Here is a 19132-nt window from a genome sequence, read left to right on the forward strand (position 1 = left end):
TAACCGCGATAAATAGTAATATCGTGATATATTTCTGCACGATATATCGTGAAACGAAACTCCAATACCGCCCAGCCCTAGCAGTTATACATTACAGTATATGAATTTTTATTAAGTAATATACAGGGAATTCAAAAACGTCATATAAGCCACAATCATCTACAAGGGTGCATGAGATCTTCATTTTTTACTGTGAGAGCCATTGATAAATGGAATAACCTACCTCATCACATAGTTAACACACCCTCATTGAATGACTTAATTTACTTGACTGTAGCTGGTCTACTTTTTTGTATGATTACTAATTAGTTAATTCTTGTTATATAACCTGTACAGTTTTTTAACGTTGCAACTATTAATAGGGAATAATTAACTTTTTTTGGAAAGATCACAGACTTTACAGGCTCCTTACCTGTCACTTAATACTAATACTAACTTGAAAATTCATACCAGATAGAATAGGAGAAGATCTCTTTTAGCTATGCTGTTATCATCTATTAAATAGCAAATATTATGGTAGCTGTTACTTTATCTCAGGTTAAACTTCCATGCAGTTAGCTATATACATGCAGGTTTTAAAAATCACCATATTTTTAAAAATCAGCCTTATGTCACATTTTACCAAACTACCACTCATATATTTACAATGATTAGAATCAGTAGTCACAGGGGCGGATCCAGGGGGGGGGGGGGGGGGGGGGGCTTTGGGGGCTGAAGCCCCCCCCCCCCCCCCACCCCCCCCCTTCATATTTAGGCTTTACTTGATCAATATGCTGAGTATTATAATGAAATTTTGTCTTAGCATAATTATATGATCACTAATAATACAAATACTCATAAAACCACCTTATAAACATCTTTCCAAGGTATTATCAGTGGATTTATGCTAAAGTTTATGCAACAAGGACCCGGATCAGCATTGGAGGTGTACAAGATCGAGATACTCTAATAGAGCAGTCAGCTAACTACTCTAATAGAACATTCACTGGAAACATGTAGTTGGTTCTGTTATGGAATTTTTCCAAATCTGCCTGCGCCTATACATACAATGAAGTGCATTGGTCTGTTTAAAGGGCTTCATTCATCTACTTGTGTAGTTAATATGTATGACAATACTTAATTCAGGTACACAATTACCATTGAAAATGCTCTCAGATTCAATCTTGTATTGTTCAAATTTTTCCACTTTCAACATTCTTATTCTAACATGCACATATTCAGTGTTGTGCAATTGTGAGAGGGGTGCATCATGTACTTGGTTGTCTGTACCTACCCAAACTTTACCATTAGCAAAATGCTTCAGAGAGCCATACCTATAATCTAAAGGCAGTATATAAAATATCTACAGGCAGAAAATATTATGAATTTTATGTGGAAATATCTCCAAATTGCAGTATTTTAGCATCTATTCTTAAAAGTTTTCCTGGGGGGGATGCCCCCAGATCCCCCTAGTTCCAGCATGCTTTGCACACCTCTACCCAAGAGATTAGTACCTTGAGTTACCCCCCCCCCCCCCCCCCCCCCCCCCCCCTTTTATAAATCCTAGATCTGCCCCTGAGTCAGTACCTAGAATTACAAGAAATTCAGTTAAATATTTTAACAGGTGCACAAGTGCTTAAATAGTGACACAGCAAAGTATAGATTTCTATGTATTTCACATGTGACATTAAGGCTGATTTTCCTAAATCTGGTTACAAATATCACATGAGGATTGGATGGATGAATTTTTCTCTGCATGGTTGAAGTCATCAAATCAATCCAGCAACCTTTAAAATTTTTCTTTTCTTTTTCTGTGGTTCGAATCAAATATATGTATTACAATCTTTCATTTGTAGTGGAGATACAATTCTGCCTATACAGTGGAGCCCTCTAAAAGGACGTGCACTCCAGAATTGTGGACAACCTCATCATAATGCAATAAATGAAAACCCTTGGGAGAATTACATACCAGCATAATAAAAGAATGCTATGTCAGCATAATGCTAGTATTTCAAACTATGGCACTTGATTTCTGATCAATACTTCCTAATAGAGCAGTCAGTGGAAAAAGCAAATTGCAATAGAGCACTCAAATGTATTGTACATAGCTTATCACCCATGATACTCTCTAACAGAATAGTCACATTGTAGTAAAATACTCTAATTGAATATTCATCAATTAAAATGTTCCAAGTTAATTGTAAGAAATGTTGCTAACCTACAGGAGCATAATGCTAGCATAATGAGAACACTGAGTGTAGCATTATTATTATAGATGAAAAATTTGGGAAATTCCTGAAATCATTTTGGGCAAAATTTTAAGCATTGGACTCGGGCCTACTCAACATTTTAAATTCCACAAACATTTCACTATTGGGTGAATATAATAAATGTATATCTAGGCCTTCTCTCATAACATTAACATGTGTTAATAATAATTGTGTGTTTGAAGCTCATCATTATTGATAGAAGCCAACTTCTATAAGAATGAACAGCTCAACAATGGATTAAAATGCTTTTGGGTGCTGCATTTAGGGATGCACCAATATTGCCAGCAAAATTTGCGGGTTAATAGTTTAGTAAAAGTATGAATATAATTGTGAATTATTCTATTAAAGTGGACACTGATCATTAGGAGCCCAATTTATCCACAAACTTTGTACGTTAGCCATGTACATAGTATAGTGTATTTGAAAACAGCATAAAGAGATTTTAATGGAGCAGTCATTCTTTGCGAAAACATATCAAAAGGACACTGAGGACAGTCAAATATTTTAATAATCTCAAAGCAAATTAAACACATGGATAAAATTGGAGAGGATGATATAGTACATTGACTATACATAGATAACCACAGTTCTGCAACAGGTGAAAATAAGCTAGCAAAACTTAAACTGATTTACAATGACACATTCAACTTTTAATTTATGATTAAAGGTAAAGATGTTGTTTCCCATACCAACATTGTGCATCTGACAGCTTTACAAAATAATTCTAGTTCTTACAGTTCTATAATAACTGTACATTTCAATCTTTTCCATGTCATGCATTTTCAAACACAAGTACTTACACAGTATGATATATAGGGATGCTAGCTTAGCAATAATAGATGATTAAAATGCTGATTGTTGAGCAAAATATTATAGGTCAGAAAAAAGAATTACTGGAAAGCTAAACAGGTGCAAATTAAAACTGAATGACATAATTATTCTGTGTATTGCACTAACTTTCTACCTATTGTGCTGGCATTTATGTATTATGTTTATGCTATGCTTCAGACATGCACCTGTTTTACTTAAAAAATTAATTATGCCAGCTCAACATACTGGTACCTCACAGCTGCTATACATCCCCCATAAAAATAACATGTTATACAATATCTATAGCATTAATATAATAGTCATTGTGAATATCAGTACATACAGTAAAATCAATAGTTTTGGTACACTTCATTCATTACAAGTTAAATGCATTGTACAAACTCGTGACAATTAACTAGAAATACATAATATTATATAGCTGCTTGTATAACAACTACCTAATCACAAGCCTGTGTACATAAATATTACATGGTTACATGCATGCTTCATCACATTACAAATCTTAATTAGAAATTGGAATAAATATGAATTCTTCTGTTGCTGTGGTCGCTAACATAGATGGTACCATTGGGACTAAGTGCTATTCCAACTGGAGCATTAAACTGACCACTTGCAGTTCCACGGGATCCAAAGCAATGAATGAATTTACCAGCATAATCAAAAACAGAAACACGATGATTACCATCACTCACAACAATATAGCCATTCAAGTCACTGGCAAGACTATACGGATAATATGAGTAACCTTCACTAGTTCCATATGTGGCAAACTTGCTTACATACCGACCATCAAGAGTAAAAGTAGCTATGCAGTGATGACTGTTGTCAGCAACAAGCAGCAACTGATTTTTACCATTAACTGCTACATCATAGGGACCACCTAACTGACCAGAACCAAAAGAGACACAAAACTGACCATCGGACTGGAACACTGATATACGACGGTTGCTATAATCAGCAATGTACACCCTACCTTCACGTGCTGTAATACCATACGGAGTGTTTAGTCGACCAGTATCTTTACCACGTCCTCCAAACTGCAGCAGGTAGTTACCATTGATATCAAACTTCTGTACCCTGTGGTTACCACTATCGACTACGTATATGTGATTTTCATTATCAAGTACAATACCACGAGGATTAACGAATTCACCAATATCACTCCCACGGTTACCAACCTTCCTAACTAATTGATCCTCACCATAAAATACATAAAAACAATGGTTTGAGTTGTCAGCTACTGTCCATACTCCATATCTACCAACTGCAACACCCCAAGGTTTACCCATGCTACCATTAATACTTACAATCTTGTTAGGCAGTTTAACTGCTTGGTATTTCCTACATACAAGTATGCTATAGGGGCTGCCCTTAGTCTGTGAACCATTTATGGACACCACAAGCCTAGATGCTCCCACCTGCTCAGCTGTAAATGAAGCCACATAACTACCATCACAATTATCTTGCACTTCTAATTTGGTGATTTTCCCTGTGCCAGTTTCCAGCTGCATACACACATGATTGCCTCCTGCAGAACAATACTGACCATCAGCATTTCTTGTAAGGAGAGTAGCTGTATATATTTCATTTATATAAATCTCAGCTGGTATCAACAATTCTGAGCTGGATGAAATGTGACCAACAGGAATTCTATAAAATTGAGGAACAATAGACTTTGCAGGAAATGACTTAACTTTGTCTGGTTCAACATTGACTTTGTCATAGTTAGATTTTAGTGTCTGTAAACAGTTGTCAATTACTTGTTTATGTGTACAAATGTTGGTAGACGAAATGTCTTGATCAGATTTCTTCTCCAGGGCATCTTTCACCTCTTTCATACTCAACACATCATTTTTTGCTTGTGCTAGGGTTGCTGCAAGTGCCTGACTAATTGCATCATTTAATTGCTGTGTCACCTGCTCTTTTTGTTCCTTCAAGTAGTGCTCTAGTTCATTGAAATGTTCATCAATCTTCTTTCTCATGTAATTACTTTGTTCTTGCATTTTAGACTTCATTGCCTCATACCCTTCATCAAGACTTTTGATCATCTCATCCATTTTCGTACTGGTCCCCTTCATTACATCCCTGCACTGAGTGACTGCCTGTTCAATTGTACAGTGATCATGTCTAGAGTGTTCCCCAATTAGTGTACAACTGAGGCAGATGTCCTTCTTACAGTCCATGCAGTAATGTTCACATTCCCAGTTATCATGTTCTTCACAAATGTTTATACTCCTGGCAGCCATATTTGCTGTTCACACCTGTAAAGCATAAAACAATCTCATTATATAGTATTAAACAGTTAAGTGTTCATACATCTTACTAACCAGTTGCATAACACGTAATATTAAGACCGAATATATACAAAATGTAAAAAGCTTGATAATTTTGAGGAACTTATATCGCATTACAGAAGTTGTTTTATTTGGAGCAAAAAACTCTACGTATGTTAAAATTTTTTTGTGGAAATTTTTTTGTACAAAATTTGTCTACAACATTGAGCTATTAGAGTATCTTGAACTTTTGCAGCAATGGTACAGTACATAGTTTCAGTAGACAGTTATTATTATTATTATTATTGTTTATGGATATACAAACACAGGATAAACTATACAAAAATAAGTTTAGGCACTAGGCCTTTGTTCATATCCATATCCTAACTCGTGTTCCCAGTAAAAGTCTAGTTGTTCTTTGAATAAAGAAATGTTTGACGTTGACACCACATATATTCAGGCAGTGAATTCCAACAATTAATGAGTGAAAAAATTATGGCGAAGTGTTGTTCTTGACTGTTTTTTATAGAGCTTCATGAAGTGTCCTCTGGTGGGCTGAAATTGGTTCAACACAAATAATTGTGACCATTCAATGTTGTAATATCCTTTCAAAATCTTCTATGTTTCTATAAGGTCCCCTCGTTGATGTCGACAATACAATGAATATAGTCCCAACTTTTACAATCAGGTGTGTATGGAAATCTTCCAATTTCTTTGACAAGCTTTGTAGCTCTCATTTGCACCTTTTCAAGCAAATCTATGTCCTTAGGCAGGTAAGGGCACCACAGTATTCCAAATGTGGCCTCACATACGTTTTGTACAAAAACATGAATAGATCCTTAGACATACTTGCAAAAGTTCTCCTTACAATACCGAGAATTCTATAATAGAATTTGAGACAGCTTTCTGACAGTGAAGGCTAGATTCCATCTTGTTAGTAGTCCATACACCAAGATCTTTCTCATAAGATACATCATGTAAACTTGTAAAAATCCCAGATGCAGTTGTATCAGATACATGATAGAGTGTGGCGTTTTGCCAATGTACATAACTTTGCATTTATCAAAATTCAAATTTAGGAGCAATGGTCTAGACCAGTCCTGCAAGCTATCCAAATCTTGTTGAAGCTTAGCAATATCGAGAATAGTCTCAATAATTTAGTATCATCAGCAGGTCACACTGTATAACTTCCACTATATCATTAATATACAGGATAAAAACAAGTGTCCAAGTACAGATCCTTGTGGGACACCGCTTGTTACTTCAAACCATTCTGAGTTCTCCCCATTCATGACTACCCTTTGTAAATCATTACGGAGAAAAGCTGTCAACCACGTCAAAAGTTTGCCACCAAATCCATAACCAGCTAGTTTTCTAACAAGCCTACAGTGAGGCACTGAGTCAAAAGCTTTTCTGTAATCTAAGTAAATGACATCAATACCATAACCATCATACTGCACGGGTCCAGTTCTCATATGTCTCCAACAAATTAGTAAAACATGACTTCTTAGTCACAAAGCCATGTTGGCATTGAGTTACTATATCATTGTCCGTCAAATAATGCATTATCTTGGAACATATTAAGGATTCCAGGATTTTTACTATCTGTGATGTCAAACTAATTGGTCTATAATTGTTCGCGCTAGCTTTGGAACCTTCCTTAAAAATAGGAGTAATGTTTGCTTTTTTCCATTCATTAGGAAGTGTGCCAGTAGTCAAGGAATAAGTAAACTAGAGGAAAAGTGGTTTTGTAAGACTTTTTGCACAGTTCTTCAATAGCCAAGGATGCAAATTATCAGGACTGGGAGTCTTATTTGGGTTCAGTGACACCGAATTTTGGAAAACCGTCAATATACGCACAACGTTATAGCAATATTATCTAACACATAGTTAACTTTAGTTGGAAAATCCAGCATATTAGAAGTATCTTCCACAGTAAACACTGGCTTAAAGTACGTATGTATTTAAAACCTCAACAGTTTCTTTATCGTTAACCGTCAAAGTTCCATCGTTCTTTTCTAGCTGACTAATCTTTGACCTCACTTTACTTCTGTTTCTCACATATCCATACAAGACTTTTGGGTTGGATTAAACTTTTGGATTAAAGATTCATCATGCTTGATTTCAACTGTCCTAATTATAACTTTTACATTATTCCTTTTAGAGGCATATTTGGCATAATCCAGTGGTGACCGTGTAAATTTGTACTGAGAATATAAATTCTTCTTTTCTTTGATGGCTTTGGTAAGTTGGCTAGACCACCATGGAGGTTTGCTTGTCTCAGCTTTCTTGGTCGCCTTAGGTACATACTTTTCAACAAGAGAAAGAACTAGGTTTCTAAAAATAATCCAATTTGTTTCAATGGAGTAATGTTGAAGTAAAATGTCCCAATCAATTGCATCAACCTCTTTACATATTGCCACGTAGTTTCCCTTCCAATAACCATATTTATAGGAAACATCATCTGAACTGGGGCACATTTCATAACATTTGTATTGGAAGACCAAACAGTCATGGTCACTTGAACCCAAAGGAGGATAATGTTGTATGCAGTCAATTGAATCAGAGTCATCTGTAAACACAAGATCTAAAATAGAAGGTCTTTGTCCACAGATGACAATAATCACCTGACAACAATGATACAACAATCAATGATAATTACACAAGTTTTGCTGACGTAATGTAGTTCCCAAGGCTTTGCACTGCAAAACTACTTTCCTCCTCCTGCTAACTGGTCAGTACTGTAGTTTTAGTTAAAAGAAAATGATCAAACCAACAAGCAGCACAACAGCAGTAATTAGAAACAGAGCAAGCAAGCAACAACAGCAAGTAGAAGCACTAAACAGCACCAACAACAATAATCCTCAACAGTTAACACAGCATAATATAACATAAGAAGCAGTAGTAAACAACAATACAGCATCAGTTTCAGAAGTACTAAGTATAGTGTTGTTTTAGTATTACTAATATACGTACTTGTAGTTTAGCATTCTTACTTTTAGTAAACTTAAAATATTGTAAAGTTATAGAAACTAATTAAACTAAAATTCGAAGTACTATAATAACTTAAGATAAAATAATTTTAATTCAGCATAAGTAAATTAAAACTGAATTTAAATATCTAAAATTAATTTTCCATACTAAAACAACATCAGTACTAAGCCTATACAATACAGCAGAAGAAGCATGCGTTTGTATTGTATGTACGTACTGTAGTTGATGAAAAGGCACATCGCAGGAAGAAGCGACATCGAACAGTGAAGAAATCAAGCCCGTAGCCTTATCCATTGTCATGTTATACTTGGCTGGAGGCATCAATCAGTCAATCAGAAATTCTGTTAACTTTTTAAAATTCCATAGAAACTTTTTGGAAGTGTTTGAGGTTAGTGGCAGCAACAACAAAGTGTATTAGCAATAGCAAACAGCAGGAATGACAATAGGTGATTGGTCTGCAGCACAATAGCATGACCCCTTTCAGCAGCCAGTACCAAATGTTATTGTATCATTATTGTCACACGATGTCTGTCACTCGTCATATCAGTATCATCACATGATTACCATCTATCATCACATGGATGACTCAAGTGATGAAGCAGTCAACCTAGCTGTAGATTTTGTGTCACAACACTTCATGAATGAATCAACCAAGCTTGTTACTGTTGAAAGTGAAGTGTACTGTGTGTTGTGGCTAGAGGGATTACAGCTGATGTGTAAACTGGCCATAGTCATAACATACTATAACATCTTAATAACCCAATCGCTGTAAGGTAGCACATGACAAGATTACTAGCTGATGAGTATGTACAGACATCTACATTTCCTGCAGCTACCACTACAGAAATATCTTTTTAAATGCTTCAGAGCAACCCCAAACACTTCCAAAAAAATCTATGGAGTTTTAATTTAAAACTAATTTAACTGGATTTCTGGACTATCTGACTGACTGACCGACTGACTGACTGACTGATGCTTTTAGCCAAGAGTATGGTTAATCCTATATATGCATTTTATTTCCTCATTGTTTGATGTTCCTTTGGCCCAGGACTTCCTTTTTGCCTACCGCAGCAACTACAATGGATTCATCATTGAGTATCCGTTGTCCTGCTTTGTATCCCATTTATTTTTCTACTACCACATAAGTGTTGATTTACTGTACAACTTGTAACCAAAATATTTTTTACCCAAGGCTTTTCTACCTTTCATTACAACAATTTGTATGATCTTACTTGCACAGCTTCCTACTAAAATTTGTGCATCGTCTGTGAAACTACTTTTACAACCTGTGGAGGGGGGGGGGGGGGAGGGCTTTTAGTTGTCTCCATAGCTAATAAAGTGGGAGTATGCTTAAAGAATCTGAAAGGTGGAGTATGGTGTTTTCACCTCCTTGATTTTTCGTACCTCAGTTATCTATTTATCTCACACACAGGCTTATTTAAATTTTATTTTTCCCATTACCAGGTGTAGGCAAGTATAAAATCAGCCTTCGCACAATTATTACTGCCCTTCCCACACAAAATTCAACAATAGTACCATTTAAAACGGACAAGAAATTTATTATTGTAACAGGGCTTTTACATACTTAACATAATTATATTCGTTTGCAATGACAGGGACTGGTGGTCAACCACAATAAAGATTATTATAGTTAAACCTCACTATACTAATGTGATTAACTTACATAACACCGTAAGTTGAAGCCTTATGAAAACTGTACTGAGCCACCTTAAAAAATCATGGCGAAAAAAGGCATACAAACCCATCATTTCTGTTGGGTTCGTTTCAATGTTGTACAAATAAACTATAACGCCATCAGGTTGTTGCTACTGTAAGTGGATCTGGTTAAATCAATGTCATCATGACATAAACGTAGCACATTAGCTACATAACACACAAACATCATCCAATAAACATTCCAGAAATCAAACTTTAGTACTGTTTCTCCAGACTTGTTTTGGGGTCAAGTGCCATGAGACTAATTTTTTTGCAAAAACCATGGATAATTCCTTATTTTGTTGATTTCTGTTTTTCTTCAGTGTCTGCAGGTAGTTTTGCTGCCACACATGTTTCCCCATTATTAGAGCATTTAATCATTATTTGTCTGAACAATGAAATATTGAAAATGTGCAGGTTGGTTTTCAATATTGCCACATTCATACAGTAGCTATCTTGTGCACTGCTATGCAATAGCTACTTATTGGATTATCATATTTGTACTGTGAACCCTCCAACATTATAATGTTACAGAATTTTGCAAGCAAGAACTTAACCGACTATGGACGTGTCATACAGATGTCTTGAGTGCCACTGTGCTTGTCAGTGTAGTTGACCGCAGATCAGAATTGGACCAGTATATTGTAAAAAATGGGCATAGCCTATAGCAATTGTGGCCTGTACTGTAGTGTGATAATGGATAATAGTACTTCTGGATTTATAAACAGAAGTCACCAATAGTGGTTTCATTAACCCACTAGATGGTTCATTGACAAAACCAGAAGAACTCACGAAAAGGTACAGCTAGTTATTGGTGGTGGATACTCCAATTCAAAGGCCCTTTAGGCCATTCCAATTAAATTCTCTGTGTTCTGTCCTGGACATATTTGCATGCGGGCTGGTGGCATGCATTATTCCATTTTTAGATTGGCAGCTTTTCAAGCCATTATTTGCCTGACACAGCTATAAAGGGCTTAAGCTTGTTACTTGTGCCTTCCTTTTTGATTTGCAAAAATATCACAAACATGATAGCACACTGACATGTGAGCTGACACTACAAAGGTCGTTTTTACTGAGCCTGTAAGGTATGCAAGAATAACCAGAAAATAATGGAATAATGGAATATTTAGAGCTGACAGTAACCAGATGCAGGCGCTGGATGGGAAACAGAGAATTTATTTGGAGTGGCCTTAGCCAGCTATAATTATATTGCATGGGGGAGGGTCCAATGCCATGGCTTCCAACACAAATCACTTTGAGATATGGAATCTTGAACTTGGCCACTTGGAATCTTGACAAATGCTTTTTATCCCTACAAAAGTAGCTGCTGTGGTACTTTGTGCATGCGGCAGATTTTGATTATGACATGATTTGGCCATGCATGGGTTAAGGAAAAAAATCTGTACAGCGAGACTATGTACACCCATTCAATTACACACATAAATTGGATGCAATAAACAAAAATTATTAATATAATTATTACATTAACATAATCTAAGGTCATAAAAGTGGGCAGGGGCTTAAGTAATTTGTATGTGTGACCTCTGGTCTGTGTGCTGTGAGAAAGGGTGACATATCAAAAAACTTGGCTCAGAAACAAAACTAAAAATTTATATTTCCGCATACCAAATGTACAATTACGGCAATTTTCTGGGGTTTTTTGTATGGAGGCAGAAGCGTTCAAGTAGCCGATTGATTTATCAGTAGTTGGTGGATGTAGAAGTTAAAAGGATTGGTAGTAACATAGGACTAATTACTTTGCCAAAAATGCTGTCACCTAGGCTGTCGCTATACCGCTAGAGGCTATTGGAAACAGACGATGAAACTGACCCAGCAAAAGTGATGATGGTTACAGTGAGAATGGAGCAGGAAGATTTTAGAATTAAAGGATACTTCTGGTATTAATGGTGATGAATGGTCACCATCTTTGGACATATCCCAGCTGCCAATCATCAGTTGTCAAGAATCAAGGCAGCAGTGCCAAGGTTGATACATTTATATGGCAATAAAATTTTGTTACTTTTGAAGTTCATTTTGATGTCAGAGGCGGTGCAAAGCAGCGAGTTTATAGTTTGTCTTACTGACAATGTTTGTCTTCATGTTTGTCTTCACTGACAATGTTAGGAGAGCAGTGGTATGTACTGTATTTCAGAGGATTGAACATAGCTTGAGACTCTTATTATATCGAACCAGGCACTGTTAATAAAAACATAAGAAACCAACTGCTGACTACCAGTTTCTCAGTATGAGGCTTGATCAAGGTGAATTGTTTTGGTACCACCCAACCACCAGTATTTAAGTTTTTCAAACTGATGACACTTCGATGTCGCAGCTAAACAAATAATCAATGAAATAAATGTACGCACAGAATGTATGTGTAAGTACTCTGTAATGTTGTAGTATGTTCCTTGCACTTTGGAGAGAAAATGTGTGTGTTGTGTTCTCTTCTGTCTGCAACTGATTGGGCTTCAGTAATGTTTGTTTCATAGTAAGCAGGGGTATGTATTTTGATATTCCTGTAAGCACTTCAACTTTTCCATGACTGGATACTTCAGATTAGTGGCTGAGCTATTGAACTGTTTAGTGGGATAGTAGTTCAAAAGTTGCGACCAATTTACTTCTTACAGGTTGAGTAAATTTCAGTGTTGTTCTCATTTTACTTTTGTGGGACCAAGGTTACATTTTGTCAACACTGAGAGTCTTGGGCTGTGTGACAGTGTGTGCACTGCTTTTGGTTTCTACTATTGTTGTAATTTGCGTTGTGTATCTGGTGACTGTTCTCCTTTTCCTTCGGTGTTTTAACTTAGTTGCATACTAGCACATTGCTTCATCTCAGATGCAGAGGAATATTACTTTGCCTTACGTCTGTCATGCACTACGTTTCAATTTGGTGTGCTCTTCCCCTTCCATCACAGTTTGTTGGTGACAACATTACATCAGTAATGGATAAAGATCTTGCATATCACTCTATGAGCAACTGCGGGTGTGTAAGTGTGGTGACTGAATTTGTATCTTTATTTTTGGTTGTACCATTTTATGCCAGCTGTGCAAGTGTCATTAGTGAATATACCACAAGCCACAAGTTTGTACACGGTTAAGTTGTAAGAATTCCAACTTAATTAAGCATGGTTACTTACCCAGCAAACAGACTTCATTTGTAGCACTGGTTGTAGCCATTGAACTGACTATTAAGACTAGTGAAGAGACGTAAATCACCATTAGTTATGCACTCGTATCAAAATGCAATTTTGGCAATGTACTATCCCACTTTTCCCAGCGGATTTAGTGCCAGTACAATGAAACATTACAGCAGAACGTATTACCGACTGATATTTATGTAATTTGTCCCTCAGTAGTACTACAAACAAAACTGTTTCCCTTCCGGGTGAATCCCACAATACATTGCATATTGGGAGCTTCTGCTGTAACCTGTACTTTGTTGCCAAAAGGCGACTATTGGAAAACCAGTCAGGCTACTACATAGTTGATTAAATAGTTGGCTATATGATGTGCTTTCAGTTTCTGAGCGATATAGGACAATTTACTTTAAGATGAGGATGTATTTGAATTATTTTTTATGGCCTGCCCAATAGGAGAAATACATTTCCATAATTTTTAATTTTTGTGGGCGTGGTCTTTGAATAACTTTGTATTAGGCCAACATTTGTTAATTTCTTGTTTCCCGTCACCTGCCCACATGCTACTTTGTCTACCACATTGGTATTTATTATTGTAATTAAGATTTAAAATTATTTAGAAATACGAATTGTTTCTGTGCTCAAGATTGAGATACTCTAATAGAGCAGTCAGCAATTCTAATATATAAAACTCAGTTATCCTACTACAGCAACAATACCCATTATTTATTTCATGGGAGGCATTCAAACTCCTCTAAAAGTGTTATTTTGTTACTAAGAAAGTACTTTGTTGTGCTTATGAAAAGCTTACAATCCTTTGAAATATCTATCCTGTTGCTTGAAACTAATTCACTGGTGGGCAGTGTATTGTAATTTTGAAGGCTCACCAAAAATAATGAAATTTTAGTTATTAATAATAACCACCTTCCCTCACTACCTGTTTGCTCTCAAGGTGACAGGAAACAAGAAATCCTATTATGTTGGCCTAAAGAATGTATTTAGAGTTTTTGACATGTTGGAGCATGGCTATGGTTGGAGTGATCTAGATTGAAGCAATTATCATTAAACAGCTTGAAAAGAAATATTAAGCCAACACGTCTGTGCCTGTAAGAAAGAGATGTAAATTCATTGATCTCAGTTGATCTATGTAAGATTTGTCTCTTAAAGCCAGGTGATACAAGTTTTGTAGCACGCCATCGCACACCCGCATAGCTAGCTCAAGTTTGTGTCGATCCAATACATCAGTAATGGGGTCCCCAGGCCATAATCTAATATAGGTCAACCTATTGACTGTACAATTGCACATTCAAATCGATACAACCTCTTTTCATGCAAGCGAATACCCTTTTGCTTTCATAGCCACATTTTTATGACCACATGCGCATCTTCCTTATAGCTACAGTATAACACGTCTATGACTTAATCGAGGGGTAGATAACGAGCCAAAATTTGAAATATTGGTGCCCATATTTCATCTTTCAAAGAACCTTCAATTCATATTTCAGTAATTCCAAAATTAAATATCCCTAAAATTCAGTAATTTAAATTTACAAAGATCCGTAATTTTAAATTACCGTAAAATCCCGTTACATCTGCTCGATCGTCTTTCAAATGCGCAAAATTTCAGGCAATATCGATTCATCTTCCAGAAATAATTTTAGAAGTGACCTACGAAATTTCAGGTAGTTACCTTCTTACCTACTGGACAAACCCTAGCTAGCGGTCCTCTTATTGATGTATCACTATGTAACATATTACGATACACCTACGGCCTGAACATAGCTGAACTGTAATGGATCCCTCGCTCCTGACAAAATCTGAGAATTCACCGGTTTGCCCACCCCGAAAAATTTAACTTTTTTTTTTTTTTTTTTTTTACTATTAATAATTTTTTAATTATTCAAACACACACACAAAATTGCATATGGAGCTTTCCCTCACTCACAGCAAGAGAGAAGTCAGTGAGATCTTTATGAGGCCGACCAGCAGCAGAACGACTTCCACGAAGACAAATGATAGCTGAACGTAGTAGGGAAAAAGATAATCTGCAGCGAATAAAGGTGATCATAACATTATATTGTTGATTCTTCTTTGTAGCAAGGAGTGAGGCTAATCTTTTGTAGGTGGTTTCTGCAGGCTTGCTCATTCCTCCCAAAGCTGAGAACACAAGAGGTGTGAATGATGCCCTTTCAATTTCACGCACACGTTGTTCGTAAGTCCTACGCTTTTCTCGATCATGAGACCGAAAACAACTGGCAAGAGAATTGCAGCGATTTGTGTTGGCCAATGGATTAAAAACACGAACATCAAAATAAGCTTGCTGATGACGAACACCCCAGAATCCCTGAGCTCTCACATCCAAACGAGCACCACATTCAGTATTTGCAGAGCGATGAAAAAATCGTTCACTAGAGACAGGCTGCAAAGTAGGCTCAGTGGCTACATTTGGACAAACTTCTGACATTAACTGGGCTGTAATATCTCTAACTTGGTTATGGCGTAATGTTGGATAACCACCATGGGAACAGGTAAAAGCATGTTCAACTGTAAACGAAGTCCCACAGATACACTCAGTAGGCAGATGGAGTAGAGGCCAGCCATAACGGAGGCAAACAGCATCACGGAAATCACTCTTATGCAGAGCAAACCCATGCTCATCAATCGGTAAAGCAGTCAACCAGCTGGATGCTCCCTTCAAACAAGCAAATTCCCTAGCACGCTGCAGATCCAGAGAAAGCTAGGGATGAAGAGCAGAAGCCAACTCTTCACAGCTGCGACGGTTCTTAAGATAGATTTCCTGCTTCAAAACAAATTGCTTATCAAGTTCAGTGACAGTGAACTCAGTTATCTGTTCAATAAGGAGAGATACCAGGGGGCCAGTCACTTTCTGTGAAGAATCAAACTGAGCAAAAGATGACGCACATGGGTTAATAATGCCGAGACCACCCAAGCGTGAAGGCAATGACAGTAATTGTCTCTCAAGATCACTAAATACACATTTACCAGTTAAGGTGGGCAGGAAATGCAAACGGATATTTTGTTCCAAAGGGGAAAGTGACTCAGAAATATTGGGCAAAGTTCTGGAGAGATAAATCCATCTTCCAAACAATCCATGAGTAAGAGCAGAAAACGCAGCATGTGGCTGTGAAGTAGCAAATTCACACAACTTAGACAGTTCATCAGACCACTCTTTAACCTTCCCATTCACATATGATTCAACAAAGGCAGGAGATCCCAAAGCAGAACCAAGGTAGCGTTTTCCCTCAGTAGTGATTTGAATGCCAGTGTCTGCAAAAATTGAATGTGCCTGCACAACATGCTCCTCCTTAACAATCAGAAATGTTTTAGCTGAGTTAACAAAATAGCCATATTGGGGTCCAATATCACATAACATATTCCACCAGGATCTCAAATTAGTAAGAAGACCTGCTGCTGCAGCATCATCCGCATACCACACCTGCTTAATATGGCCATGCAAACGGTTAATCATTGGAACTAAGGCCAAGGCATACATAGCCATGGCCAAAGGATCTCCCTGTGTAGTACCTTCACGTGATAGAATGGTCTCACCCCCAACAAAGAGTTTGGCATCAGTGCGATAAGTATTTATGACAATATTCGACAAGACAGGACAAACAGATGGAATGTTGACTAAAGCAAGCTGGAATTTAACGGCCTGTGGGCACCGGAGCCTGACTATGCATACGTAACACACTACGATATACCTACCTGCCGGAACTTGGCTGAAGCACCGTGATGGTACTGCTTCGAAAATCACAACAGGTCCTGTGTCCAGCCTTGGTGTCCAGCCTTGTGTATGCGTTTGATAATAATACGCAAAATCTGTAAACCACAAAGCGCCGCACGCTAAGTAATTTTCTAATTCAGTAGCGGATTAACAGATTAGACTAATGATATGCAAGCAAGATATTGTACGGAAAGATGTCTCTTTTCTTGTAAGATTCTTGCACTGAAGTCTTGCAACACACACACACACACACACACACACACACACACACACACACACACACACACACACACACACACACACACACGCACAATGTCAAGTCACACAACTGAGTTACAGCTTGTTCCAGGGTAATGGAACAGTCTGGTGATAATAGGGCCACCCAATTTTTGATTCAGAAGGTTGCCATTGATGTTCAACGTGGCAACGTTGCTTCTGTAATCATGTGACAACAATACCATCATCCCATGCAGGATTGGGCAGAGTTTGCCTCTCTGCCCACTTATTATCTTTATTAATTTTGTAAAAACAAGTGTTTATCATGTCAAATCAAAGTAAAAAAAAACTGAGTTACACATTACATAGGTCAACTGCTGAGTCCTTAAAAGGAAGAATGAAAACGGTGAAGTTATTGCTGAACGGAGTAAAGAAAAGTTAATTGAAGATAAAGCTATAAATTTCTGAAATTTGTTTACGTTTAGCTACAAGCATATTGCTTCACTGCATGGCTGATGCGCAAGGTAACTTGCGCCTCAGCCAGTGAAGCAAGTAGCTAAATGTAAACAAATTTCAGAAATTTATAGCTTTATTTTCAAGTATCACTTGTTTTCACTCAGGTTACCAGTAACCTATATTTAACTACATGACATTTTATCTTCTCCCCAGTGTCTACAAATCACAGGAAAGTTCAGTTAAAAGAACTGCTTTTCAGTAGTGCTCATATGCAAATACACCAAATACTGCATGTACTCCAGCGAATTGGACATGTTAGAACCATGCTTTTGTCCCACACTGAAACAACGTAGAGACACGGCAAAAGAATATCTTGTACAAAATAGCTACTGCACCAGCTTGTTGATGTTTCAGTACCACACTGCTATTTAACATCAATTTCATGGAATACCCATGCATGGTCATCCCTCAAGATTTAGCTATTCAGTTACAAACAAAGTTAATATTGATGCTTTATATAGCTAGCTGAGTATTTATCACCTTCTATTCTCATCATCAATAAGAAGACTATGAATGCTCTCCCAACGCATACCGTATATGCAATGAAGTGAAATCTGAAAGACCTTTATTTAATTTGACTTGTAATTTTGGTCTACCTTGTTTTAACTTAAATCTGTTGTGCACATATACTCTGTACAGAAAGAGGCCTGCAGTGGCTTGCACAGCTTAATTAGTATATACTAATACTCTAGAAGCTGGGGACTTGCCGTAGACTTTGGAATATTAACAATAGACTTTTGTTAACCTGGTCATCATGTGGGATCATGTGATTTCAAGCTAACCAAGGCCAAGCATCAAAAGCAATTTTTAGACCAGACCTACATACCCTGAACCACACCTCATCAACTCCCTACAACACCACACATTTCACACTAACCTGTCGACCCATTTGTAGCAATTGTTAGTGGTGTTGATGGAGCGATTAGGATGGTAATCACAAAATAGCCACTTCAGTTCACTGCTACTGTTGTGCATAATACTGCAACTGAGTGCCTGTCTTACCAGTTTTACTGATTGTATGCCCAGGTTTACCTACACAGCTCCTGACACTAGTTTTATTGTTTGTCTCCACCTTACCATGGGCCTAATACATGCATACAGTAACATATATGCATGTATATCTGCACCCCTAGTGAACAACCATCATTCCTTCACGTAAGTTAGCTAACCCTGTGGTTAAAGTCAATCCTGATAGTTGTCATATTTTTGAGGATGAAAGTTTTGTGAACAACAAAGTAACTTGAAGCTGCAAAGACTGTTTGCATTTACAATTCAATGTATGTTTTTGTGGCCAAATGCTCATGGTCAATAAGATAAATTTACACAGATATCCTCTCCATAACCCCTCTGGTAACTATGCACAAAGAATTCCATATAATTTATAAACTATCAAAATACACTCTAATAGAGCAGTCAATAGCTCTATAGTCATTACAATACCGTGTGCTTGAA

At 37.1% G+C, this 19132-nt stretch overlaps 1 protein-coding gene across 1 annotated transcript; it reads right to left on the reverse strand.

Annotated features, from left to right (window-relative positions):
* Positions 1-3368: 3368 nt before the first annotated feature.
* On the reverse strand, positions 3369-17061 carry LOC136257730 (tripartite motif-containing protein 2-like). Its single transcript, XM_066051020.1, has 2 exons — positions 16930-17061; positions 3369-5341 (listed from the first exon to the last, which is right to left on the reverse strand). The coding sequence occupies exon 2, from the start codon at positions 5324-5326 to the stop codon at positions 3587-3589; it is 1740 nt and encodes a 579-aa protein (XP_065907092.1). The 5' UTR covers positions 5327-5341; positions 16930-17061; the 3' UTR covers positions 3369-3586.
* Between the last annotated feature and the right edge of the window lie 2071 nt (positions 17062-19132).

Source organism: Dysidea avara, chromosome 6 (assembly GCF_963678975.1).
Source record: "Dysidea avara chromosome 6, odDysAvar1.4, whole genome shotgun sequence".
Taxonomy (NCBI): Eukaryota; Metazoa; Porifera; class Demospongiae; order Dictyoceratida; family Dysideidae; genus Dysidea; species Dysidea avara.